The sequence below is a fragment of the Cricetulus griseus genome, chromosome 6 (genome assembly GCF_003668045.3).
Source record: "Cricetulus griseus strain 17A/GY chromosome 6, alternate assembly CriGri-PICRH-1.0, whole genome shotgun sequence".
Classification (NCBI taxonomy): domain Eukaryota; kingdom Metazoa; phylum Chordata; class Mammalia; order Rodentia; family Cricetidae; genus Cricetulus; species Cricetulus griseus.
In genome coordinates this window covers 73,515,925-73,528,372 of record NC_048599.1, presented here as the reverse complement: position 1 = coordinate 73,528,372, position 12,448 = coordinate 73,515,925, and the positions used below count along the sequence as shown (strand labels likewise).

The 12,448-nt window shown below is 46.6% G+C and overlaps 1 protein-coding gene across 1 annotated transcript in view; it reads right to left on the bottom strand.

Annotated features, from left to right (window-relative positions):
* Nucleotides 1–781: 781 nt before the first annotated feature.
* The window catches only part of Kiaa1549l (KIAA1549 like), a 267,208-nt gene continuing 255,541 nt past the window's right edge, over nucleotides 782–12,448 (bottom strand). The window contains exons 18-21 of the mRNA XM_035446940.1: nucleotides 10,311–10,408; nucleotides 8,536–8,684; nucleotides 6,798–6,949; nucleotides 782–1,063 (exon numbers count right to left, since the gene is read on the bottom strand). Coding sequence (XP_035302831.1) covers nucleotides 782–1,063; nucleotides 6,798–6,949; nucleotides 8,536–8,684; nucleotides 10,311–10,408 — 681 coding nt within the window. The remainder of the gene's footprint in view (nucleotides 1,064–6,797; nucleotides 6,950–8,535; nucleotides 8,685–10,310; nucleotides 10,409–12,448) is intronic.

The window sequence follows — 12,448 nt, the reverse complement described above, 5'->3', positions numbered from 1 at the left end:
CTTTTATTTGGATCCCATTTGCAGGAGACTTTATTTTCAAAACAACAACACCTTTTAAACAGTCTGTCAACACAAGTCCACCATTCTGGCTCATCGACTCTCTTTCTTGGCCTTTAATTAACAGGTGTGTGTTTCGGGGGAGGGTGGGGGGGGAGAGTCAGGACTATTTATAGGCACAGCCATTGGAACTGATTTCCATCCAATTCATTTGACTTTGAACATGAGCCTTTAAGAGAAAAGAGACTCGAGTTTCTTGGCTGGACAGTCAGTATCTCCCTTACAGACTGGAGGTGATTTTTTTTAAAGCGATCACGGTCATGGCTCAATGATAGAGTACCGTCTGGTGGTTAATCACATTTCTGTGTTGCCTTTAACACAGAAAGAGAACATGCAGAGGCCACTGAAGACAGAGGGGTATTCTCTCCCTTCTGGCGATTTACTAAAATGGGACATTGGACAGGAACCTGCAGGCTAGCTAGTGCTTCTCACGACTAGGGCTCCTTAGGGAAATTCCACCCACAGTTCAAACATTCAGCCCAATAGAACATCAAACGTAGGGTCCCATCTCTGGACTTCGTGATCCACAATTGGTTGCTGAAGTCAGACTCCAGTTGTTCACAAGATCTCTGTTTCCCAGCAGCCCCACTGTTGACATTTTTAGAATCTGAGGATGAAAAAGACCCATGCATTGTCTGGAGCCCCCACATATTAGGGGAGAGGAACCCAAAGCCTGTTTGTTGTCTCACAGTCTTCAAGTGCAGATCCCCTCAGGGTTGAGGCGTTAGACCTGGAACTCAAACATGTCTGTCTGCTTCTTGGCCAGCTTGGCCACTTCCTCCCGGATAGCCTTCACGAGGGCTGCAGTGGAAATGTTGGTCAATGGAGTGTCTGGAGGCTCGTTTTCTGTCAGGCTCTGCTGTGAGGCAGCTGTGGAGGGGACGGGGGCCTGCTCTAGGCTTGGGTGAAGGTTGCTTGGCTGGCTATACTGGCGAGGGAGCCTGGAGGGTGAGCTCTGTGGATAACGGGACCGGGGATAGGCCTCGATGTACCCGGGAAGAGGGACCTGCACAAGAGATTGGAAGAGAGGAGAAGGAACTCGTGTTAGGAGGGAGCTCAAGGCACAGGATATATTCAATACTGGAAGAAGGAGGCGACCAAGCACCATCACAGCTATTGCCCTTCCAATCTGGAGTCAGTTTCTTTAACAAACTCTGTTGGACTGGACAAGAAGGCTGGTGGACGAATTAAAAAGATGTTTTCCAACTTAGCTGAAAACATTAAGAATACACCTGAGCTCACAGTTGAACGACCCTGCCTTTTTTTTTTTTAACTTAAGCACAGCTGGGTAAACAGAACTGTTGCAAGGGAGCGCAGGGGCTTTTTACTAATAACAATAGCTGACATCCACTGAGCCCTATTGGTTTTCACACAGTATCTTTTTAACTCTGCAAGCAACAATCTCCTCGTAGGTGTTATTATCCTTGTTTTATAGGTGAGGGCACTGAAGAAAAGGGTACCACAATCTAAGGAAACACAGCCACCAAGTCACCAAGACAAGCTCTGCACAGGTGTCCCTGGCTCCAAGCACTGGGAATTAATTTGTGCACTGCAGTGTTTTCGATACAGATACAGTATCACATTCTTGAAAAATCTCTTTTCATTAAAAGAGACACTTCATTCTCTACTTAAACACACAGAAGTCTCTAGCAATAAAGACAAGCAAAAGATTTAGAATCAGGGGCTGGAGAGATGGCTCAGAGGTTAAGAGCACTGACTGCTCTTCCAGAGGTCCTGAGTTCAATTCCCAGCAACCACATGGTGGCTCATAACCATCCGTTACAAGATCTGGTGCCCTCTTCTGGTGTGCAGATATGCATGGAAGCAGAATGTTATATACACAATGAATAAATAAAATCTTTAAAAAAAGATTTAGAATCTATCACTATCTTGCCCACAGAAACAATACCATATGTAGGCTGCTATTTGGTCCACAAACACCTTCACATCCCAGGATGCTGGCTGGGATGCTTGGAAGATGAGTACTGAGGATGCAGGTGCACAGTACTGTGGGGCAGGCAGAGAACCTGTGTCAGGAGTCTGCTTCCAGGTTCAAGAGGTAGCATAGGCAGGCTGGACAGGTGGAAAACCAAGAGCACAGGGGTACAGAGGGGTGTGCTGGGTGGGGCTGGGTCCCCAGGCTGTCCCATCCAAAAGCAACTGGATGCTAGTCCATGGAGCATGTTCTTCTTTAGCGCATCTACTGCCTGTCCTGGACACACTTGTGAGAAATAAAAGCTGAGTTTCTAGTGGGCCTGGAACTCACTGTACACCATGCTGGTATTGTGACCGTGGTGGTCCTCCCAGCTCTGTCTCCTGACTTCTGGGATTATAGACATACACCACCACACCTGGCCTCCTTCTCCATCAACAGACATGTTCATCTGGGGCCACAGGGGAGGATGGATCAGGACAGCTGTCCTAACCTCTTCAGGCTGCTATAACAAGATATCACTGACCAGGGAGCTGATAAGGAATGGCAATTGATTTTTATACTCATGAAGGCTGGGGACTCCAGTGTCTGGTAAGAGGCTGCTTCCTGATTCTTGACAGCTGCCCACGTGATAGAAGCAGTAGGGCCGCTCTATGGGCTTCTTTTATAAGAACGTTAATTCTTTTCATAAGTGTTTGACCCTCACAAACCAACCACCTCCCCAAGACTTATCCCCCTAAAGCCACCACCCTGACATTGTGGAATTCAGCATGTGAGTCAGGCAGAGGGACACAAACATTCAGACACTTGGGATAGGGGAGTACATGATGGGATGCCGGATGCTCTGATAGTCCCTCTTGAGAAAGTAGGTTTCTGAGATGGTGGGTTGGAAACCCTTGATGGGTGTGAGCAGAGAAGTCAGTTTCAGCAAGGTCATTCAGGGGTGGTGGATCTGAGGCTGCCTCAGTGGTCCAAGTGAGGCTGTGAGAACTCACTCAATGGAAGTAATTGGATTGATGCCTTAAGCCTGAGTTTGAGGTTTTAATTTCACCATGAGACTTTGCAAATAAATAAAGTGGCAAGAAGTTGCTAATGTCTCTACACACAAGGGCTGGAAGGCTTCCCCTGTACCTTAGCGGAAACGCAGGCTTGGATTGTCTCACTTATCTAGCTACAAGAGCTAAGAATATATGGGTAATAGGAGTTGACCAAGAACCACGGCCAGACAACAGGAAGCCTTTCAGATCTCAGCTCAAATTTCCATTCTTTCAGGGACCTTTGCCAGCTTGACACCAGCTAACAGTGTTTCTATGCAGTTTCCTAGCGTGGTAGGCATTCCTCCTGGGCCATCATCTCCTGTCCCAGGCCATCACTTTTGTGAAGGCAGGATTCCCTCCGCCCTCACTCTCTTACTGCTTTGCTCCATGCTCACAATTATGCCTCGTATAGAGCAGGAAGTCTCGCAGAGCCTGGGGTTCTAGGCACAGTTTGGAAATCACTGCAGGATGGTCAGTAGGTGCCAAATGTGTGAGGAGGAAGCTGCTACATTTCAGACTTAGCTAACTGCATGACCCGGAGTGGAGAAGGGTCAATACATGACCCTTTCTCTGTGACATCAAATCTTGGCGCTAGTGGTGAGAACCAGCGAGGCAAAGATAACTAGCCAACCAGGATGATCTTGGGGTAGTACTCATTAGTAATAGTCTCTTTGTAGGCAAGTACCATTATGCTTTGTTGGCCAGAATCCAGGGCTGTAAACACTACTATTCATTGACAGATATCACCAATTGATCACCGCATAAGCTCCTGATTAGTCTATGTTGTGAATCTGAATGTGAGCTACCCCTCACAGGCTCATATATTTGAACTTGATCCTCAGCTGGTGGTGATGTTCCGGAAGGTTCTGGAATCTTCCGGAGGTGAAGTCTTACTGAATGAAGTGAGTCACTGAGGGTGACCCTTGAGGTTTTAAAGCCCAGCCTCACTTCTTGTTCACCCTGCTTCCTGACTACAGACTCGAAATGACCAGTAGCCCCCTGCTTTTGCTGTCATGCCTTCTTCAACAAGATGGGCTATATCTCCTTGAACTCTAAGCCAAAGCAAACCTTTCTTTCCTTAAATTACTTCTTGTCAGATCATTTTGCCACAATAATGAGAAAAATAATGAATACAGTCTGAGGCCTCCTCCAGAAGCTTCTCTATCTAGCACTAAGGTTGAAAGCGACATGATACCCCGAGTCTAGATGATTTGGGGGGACCAAGAAGGTCAGGCACCCAAGTGAAGGTGGGGGTCTTGTTTTGTTCACATTGATATAGAGGGCATGTAATCTCTGTAGTCAGCCCAAATGAGATGTCTTTTTCTCGCTGACTTTCCAAGCTTTCTGTACTGTCTCTCACTTGCTGTACAGGGGTGTACAGAACAGCTTGCACCATGCCTGGGTACACTTCTCAGCTGAGCTGCAGCTGATAACTGGGCTCCACGAAAGACCTATTGAGGCTGCAGCATTAAAAAGAGCCAGGGAAACTCAACCTTAGCAAACTGCATGAACCAGAGTGGACAGAGTCAACACACAACCTTTCTCTGTGACATCAAATCCTGGTGTTAGTGGCTGTTGGGGATGATTCCGGAATGACTCTGTCATCCTGTCAGGAAGGTTGGGTTTGCACTTGCTAAGGTCTTTTGCCTTCTTCTCTAAGGTGATATGAACCCAGGGGTATCTGGATATAACTGAAAGCCCAAGTAAGCTGTGTGTGTTTGGCATCTTGAGAGTGAGGATCCAGGATTTGGAAAACACTTCCTCTGAATCCTGTAGAGCACATAGCTGTCCAAGCTGCAGGTTTATAGCCTTCCCAGTGAAACATGTATGTCATCTACTCTGAAAAGCACACACATTATTTCTACATCTTAAGACTTACAGAGTCTGACACGCTCTGAATTGATCAGTTCTACCCAAAGATATTGATTGTTTAGAAATGAAGGCAGTGCAAAGCATTCTGGGAATCAGATGGAGGGCTGAGAAAGGAGAGTCAGACTCTATGGTTCATGAATGTAATCCTAGCACTAGGGGCGTTAAGGCAGAAGGATTGCCAGGAGTTTACAGTTTGCCCTTGACTTCACAGTACATTGCGAATTCCAAGTCAGTTTGGGCTTAGGAATCAAACCTTGTCTCAAAAATAAACAACAACAACTAAATAAACAATAACAAAACCATCCTCAAACTCCAAAAACAAAACAAACAAAAAGAATGAAAACAAAACAACAAAACCAAAAACGAAAGGTGGAGCTGAGCCTTCACTCCCAAACAGATACTATGATGTCCCAGGTTAGACCCACTGACCCAACAGCAGGGAGTCTCTCCAGTTCTTCTCCCACAGCCTACTTACTCCAACTTTGCAAACAACTTAAATGCCTTCAGGCACGTTTCATTTGCAGAGAATTGAACATTGAGAAGAGCACATGTAAGAGACAGTGACAGCATAAAGTCCCAGCCGGGAGGAAGCTCATGCAAAGAACAAGCACATTAAGCCATAGTATCAAGTCCAGGTATTACTAATTTGTAGATATTTTAACAAAAAGGCCAGAATCTTCAAACTGCTAAAGCCCAACCTCTGAATGTCTCCTGAGAACTGTGAGCCTTCATAAGGACGCTGAACCACTCATAGAACACGATTCAGCTAAGCTACACCCACTTGAGGGGAATTGAGAGCATTCATTTCAGAAATACTTTATATGCAATGTGGCATGTATTTTTATGTTTTAGAAACCAAGGAAGTAAGCTTTGGACAACAGGAAAGTTTATGCATAGAATCAACCTCCACCCCCAGTGTTGTTGAAACTCAAGTCACTACAGGCTTCGGGCCTCAGAGATTTGGACAAAGATATTGCCAGACTCCTGTATCAAGGTGCTTTTCAACACTAGAATGTATTTCAAAGGCAGAGACCAGCACTGAAAGTGACTAGAGCATGCAGGGAATGTCAGGTTCAGCTTGGGCAGTAACCTGTCTTTCTCATCTATACCAGGTGAGCTCACTAAAGCACTGGACAGCCCACTAAACACACCATAGGTGGTTCTCCTTTTTTTTTTTTTTCATGGCCATACCTGGAAAGTCCAAAGACAGGTATAACCATGTCACACACCTATGAGGGATTAAGGGAAATATCAAAGGGCCTGGAGAAACAAATGCTTGGGTAGAGGTTAAATAGGGCATCTTAGGATCTGCCACATGGTAGTTTCAGGGCTTCTGAGGCTTCAGTTGCTGATATTTGATCTAAAATCTTGTAGAATATGACAGTTGAGAGAAATAAATTTAACAAGCACTTTGGAATCAGTTTGGTATGAATTCTAACTCTGGCCGAGGCTCTTTTCTAGATGTGTGGCCTTAGATATTATGTCATGTGACTAAACCTCACTTCCTTATCTGCAAACGGGAGTAGTCATGGGATTCATAAAACTCACTTGATCAAATTGTCATGAAGATCAAATAAGACAGTATCATGGAACATCTAAACAGGGTCTGGCATACAGAAAATACTAAACAGATGGTAGTTATTACTATAAAGCCTATTTGCTTATGGTTACCCTGCTAGGAAGAGGTAGAATGTATGCTAGGAAACAAGTCTCAAATTCCCCCATCAAAGGTCACATGCCTCTCCGCACTGCCTCCTTCAAAATGATTTACTTCATCCACTGGAATGATGGGAGGGGTCCTGAGAGGACCAAAGCCTGGTCTCTGTCTTTCATCCCATTTTCTCCTAGAGGTGTGCCCAGCAAGGGAGGATTTATGAGAACATCAGCATGGGTCTCACCGAATCAGCCCACTGGCTTGGGAGCTCATTCTCTCCTGCATAGGACATCCAGGCCTGGCTCCTGTAGGATGAGGGAGGTGTTGGGATGAAGTAGCCAGTGAAGCCAGGTCTGTTGGCAGCTGGAATGGCAAACACGGCTGGCACTGTGTTACCTGCACAGAGAAAGTGGGTGGGAGGTCAGGAGAGGCTGGACTCTGGATCCAAACCCCTACCAGCAAGAGCCAGATAAACCCCATTCCACAGACTACCAGTAAATCAGGCCTGAGGTGAGGAGCATGTTCTTGGCTATAATTCTGAAGCAGTTCCAGACAGGCAGGTGAGACCCTGAGCACAGAGACGCCATCTAATGGAGAGCAGAGCCCCGCCATAGTGGCTGAAACTCTAGGTAATGCATCAGCAAAGAGGGAGGCTGAGGTGGAGGGCACCTGGCTCTCCTTAGTGGAGCTCTTCCAAGGTTACTGTGACTGCCAAGGGGAGCAGGTGGCGCCCTACTCAGGATACCTGGCACAGAGACCAAGCGGGGCTAAGATGCTGGCTGTGTTCTCTTTGCAGGGTGGGCACTGAATCTACCTTTTCTCTTTTTTCACTTCTTGAGAAGCATCATGGGCTAGCGGCACCTCACTTCCCACCCTCCTAAAGAGAGTGGAGCGTCCAGCTGGCACCCTTCCCACCGTGCCTGCGTGGACTCTAGCTCAGGAAGCTGGAAATCCGGGGAGGATTCTGACATTGGTCCAGGCAAGGGAAAAGGCCACTCGGAGGGCCTCACTCTGCAGCCCCCGCCCCATCACCTGTCTAGTCAATATGTCAAACATCACCTTTGTGGTCCGGACTAGCTTTCTAGGCTTTGAAGGTCCAACCCTCCCTGTAAAGCCCCATCCTCTCCCTCATCCTGCCCTTGACCTGTCCAGAGGAAGGGACACCTTGGCTGCAGGTGCTTTCTTCCCAGGAGGACATGTGGTTTTAACGATTTAACAAAAGCAATCAAAAGGAATGGATTTCACCAGAGGAATTCCTGGAAACCACAAATGGCTTAGTAAGAGCTGGCAACTGGTGCTGGCAGGTTTAACCATAAATGTATGGCATGAGTACAATAAAAATTCAACCAGGTCATATACAAACTAGGGCATGTGCAAATCTCCAGTTCCATTTTGTCATTGTCAGTTTGACAAAAAAAAAAAAAAAAAAAAAAAAACTGGAAATGACCCTCATGTCCATCAAAGGAATGGACAGTTATAGATGAGGTCACAGGGCACCAACATGGTGGTGGAAGTGAGTGGCTAACCTGTGCTCACATAGCCATCTGGAGAAGCACTGAAACCAATGTTAAGAAAACAGTGCAAAGAGAAATGTGTAGCATGTGGTTTATGCAAATTTAAAATGCATATAGCATTAGCATATACTTTTAAATAGGTACATAACAGGTCTAAAACCCATGGCCCAAGGATCATGATCACCTTGGGAAAGGATGGCTGTATGTGTCGTGCTGTGAAGGTAGAATAAACAAAAACCTGAAATATGACAAAATATTAACAAATATGACAAAACTTTAACTTTAACATAACTAGAGTTCAGCTTTTTTTTTCTTTTTTAAAAAGAAATAAAACCAGTAGCTCCTTTAGTCAGTACTAGTGAAGTCAGAGGACCCAGACATATGGTGGGGCTGGTTCCTGACAGTGGCGGTTTGTGTGGATTTGGGAGGACTCAGCACAGGGAAAAGAATTTTCCTCCTCTGGCTCACCTGAGTAATTTAAAGCCGATTGATCCAACTGTGTCACCGACACGGGACCTCTGGACACCTGGGCAAACGAGGCACTGTCATGCAACTGGGCAGGCTCAGGTCCTGTGGACTCGCCCATCCGGGTCTTACTGCCGATATCCGAGGTGGACCTAGGCAGGGCAGAGGGACTGTGTGATGTGAGCATGCCTCAGGCATCAAGCAGTCACATTACATTTAAAAATGACCTGATGTCGTCAAGCCCCTACTCTCATGAGGTCCTGGGATTGATTTGCCACCAGTAGCAATGGGACTGCTGGTGGTATCTGCATGGCAGGTGGCACCCAGACCTGCAGCAGTGGGGTCATTTTTGTGTTTGTTTTTGTTTTCCCTGTTTGAGGTTAGTTCTCTAAGGATGGTTCTGGGTAGTAAAAGCAGCAAGGGAATTAGTTCTGGGTATTATCTGAGGATGGCAGACCTAGGAGGTGACGACATCATCAACAGCCAATGAGATGGACAGCTTTACCTCTAAAGTGCATTCCTGGTCTAATGCAGGAAAGTTACATCCTCATGTGGGTGATGATGGCAGATGGTGCAGAAGGTGGGGTGGGGGTTGACAGAGGAAATAGGCAGATGATGGCTATCAGCAGACCTGCCTGGAAGGACCGAGGTGGGCAACTGATCTGAGAGATGCACAGGAATAGCTCAGAACCCCCTGTGCTGCCTTCAGGAGGCTAGAAAGATCTGACTACACATCAGGGTGGGAGGTGGGGTGGTTGGCCAGTGTGGGGTGGCCTTCCCTTCTCATCCTTCCTTCCTGCCTGTTTGATCCCACAGCTCTGCTTCAGAAGACCCTTTCCAGAGAAACTTCTGCATCTTTCCCTGTACACTCTGCTGAGACCCCTTCCTGAGGAATCCCAAGAAGCAAGGTGATCTGCCTGAAATCAGACCTTTGGCAGATTAGGCAATGGACCCTTGATCAGCTTCTTGCCAGCCCATCCTGGTCACCACTGGCCTCAAGGGACAATGTCAAGGTGGCTCGACACTGAATCATCAGAACTGAAAACAGTATTTTTTAGGGAATCTCACCTTTTTTTTTTTTTAAAACCATCATCACAAAATCCATGCCTGCGGCCCACAGATAGGCTGACCAGAATGTTGTGGGAGGTGTGGAGCAGGGTTGGGACAGTGACTGATGAGTTCCCCAGGGTAGGGTTATCCCCAGCCTGGGTATCAGAATTAGTTCATCCTTCCCCAGAGCTCCTGAGTTTTCTATTTCTTGTCCCACTTATTAAAGACATGTGCTGGCTGTATCAGTAAGGGACAAAGAGAATCTGAGTTAGAAATGCCCCATACTGAAATGTTTGAGTTCGGCCTCTCCAAAAAGTCCAGACTGGGAGTGGGTAGTCCAGACCCATTACCCCCTGGCCCCTGAGACACTGCCCTAGAAGTAACAAAGGGGCTTCTGGGTATGCAAACACAGGATGAGGCAGCCACACTTGTCATTTTTATGTCTTCAAGGTCAGGGTATGGGCAATCAAGGTACAGTGCAATCAACCTGGGGTGGTTCTGGTTGTGGGGGTCTCAGGGACTTTCTATTTAGAAAGACATGCAAATTGCTCAATGTGCTATGGTCTTCACTTCCTTCATGTTATGACCGTGTCCCAGCCGCAGGGACACACCTTGAACTGGGGCAGAGAATAGTGAGTTTACTGGGGCAACTGTCCACAGGACTAGACAACCCGGAGGTCAAATCTTTTACAAATATCTCAAACAAAGCCAAGAAAGGAATGAGTTACCGCCTGAGGGAAGCCACAGCTACAGGACCTGTCCTGGGAGGTACGGGTGGCGGGGGAGAGCCCATAACCATTTCAGGAAGCTGGGAAAATCTGTAAGCCTGTGAAGAGACAAGCAAGTTCGAGCTGTTAAAACCAGTGTCACCCAGCACACAGCTCTGTATTTAAGGAGGGAGCATACTTCCAGAGGGTCCCTCCTCACATGTGTCCCCTAGATCTCACTTAATGCAGTCCCCAGTCTCATCCCATGCGGTCTCATCTCTCTGAAGCTCTCTGGTTTGCTTGGACCACCAAAGGCCCTTCAGTGGCCTTAGGACACACCCTCCTCCTCGGATATTGGCTGCTCCTTCTTCCTGGCATGATTTCCTCCTGGTTCTGCCCTAGCTCCTTCCTTCATGCCATTATCCTGTCCCATATTCCCCCTTTCTCTGTCTAAGGAAATGAGTACTTTTTGGCTAAATTATATGGCTGCTTGCTTATTTATTATCTGCCACCAGCTGGACTGTAATCTGAGGCTTTAAGGGCAAGGTTTTGTTGTCCGTAATATCATGCCTGGTATCGTCCATAGCAGAAGATCAATGCATGCTAGGAATGAACGATTCACTGCCGGCAGTTTGCTGTCTCTTGCGACACTGGTTTGATGTGGGAAAGGAATGGATTTGGGGGCAGGAGGATCTGATGAACAGACTTTAAACTCGTAGGTAAGCCTGGTGACCTCTGTGTGCTCTTCTGAAGTAGACACATCAATGCTGTGCTCAGGGGGTTACTGAGAAGGTGGGCAAGGCCCTGTGTACATGGACTTTGCAACCAAGCAAAGACTTCAGTCGACATGTGAGGGGATAAAAGAAAGACAGACAGGATCAGAGAGGGTCAGGCCAAGGCCCACAATAGTGAGAGAAAAATCTAGAGATGCTCTTGGGGTAGACAAAGCTCAACTTGTCTCTTCAGGGTGTGTGCTTGTCTGTCAGACTCTCGAAACACAGGATGGCAGGCCTTTAAACCCCAAAGCACCAAAACAAAATGCTGCCTCAAGGGGACTCCATAGACAGGATTCTTTGAGGTCCCCTGCCCCCCTCTAGTATGCCAGCAAACACCATACCTGTCGGGGCTAACCCACGTAATAGCAGCCAAGCCTCTGAGAAAGCACATTTTTTTAAATGTCCCATGAAAATTGTGAGCTGTGAGGGAAATCATTAAGGATAACTCTGGTATCCTCCCTCCCCTGCATGTCAGCAAACTAAAACAAAACTGTGAGCTGATACCAGAGGTGGACATAGCGAACAGGAAGCAAATGCAAAAGATGTGGCTTCCCAGAAGACAAACTGGGCAGCCGATCAACGTCTGCTTGTGAGATCAGGCTTCTGCACAGGGCACATGGTTGAGGTATGCACGTGCCTGGCAAGCCTGGTCTCTCCTTGGGACCATGACTGGTGAGGTTCCAAGGCCTACGTGGAAACACTTAGAATTTCTCTTTGGAGTGGAGTGTCTCTAAAGTAGGCTTAGGACAATTAGAAATTAAATAGGAGCTTATGGAGCCATCTTCATAGATCTCGGAAACTGTTTTGTCAGACATGAAACATGGAATACATCAGAAGGGAGGAATGAAAGTCAGTACCAAAACCGCAGACACAGACTTTTAAAGACTTCCAAGTTTCAACTGTCCAGACATAAAACAACAACAAAAATAGCACGGTAACAAACGCTTTTAAAGAGTTAGACCAGAGCTCATGGCTCGGTGGTTAAGGGCACATGTTCTTCCATAGGACCCAAGTTCAGTTCCCAGCACCCACATCAGACAACTCACACTGCCTATAACCTCAGCTCCAGCACCATTTTCTGGTCCTGTGGGCATGACACTCACATGTACAAAAACCCACATTCTCACATAGCACATATCACATAATTTAAAATAAATACACATTTTTTTAAAAAAAGCATCAACTGACCAAATTGAGATGCCATCAGGAATGCTATAACGTACTCACAAACAACAACTTTTGGACATGAAACAGGGTTCCTGAGATAAAGCACTCAGTGTTGGGGAATTAAAATGTGCATCCGTAATTGATGAAGAGAGAACTGAGAAGTGTGGGAAAAGAACTGAGGAACTCAGTAAAAAGTTAATTGAAAAAAAGGAAATT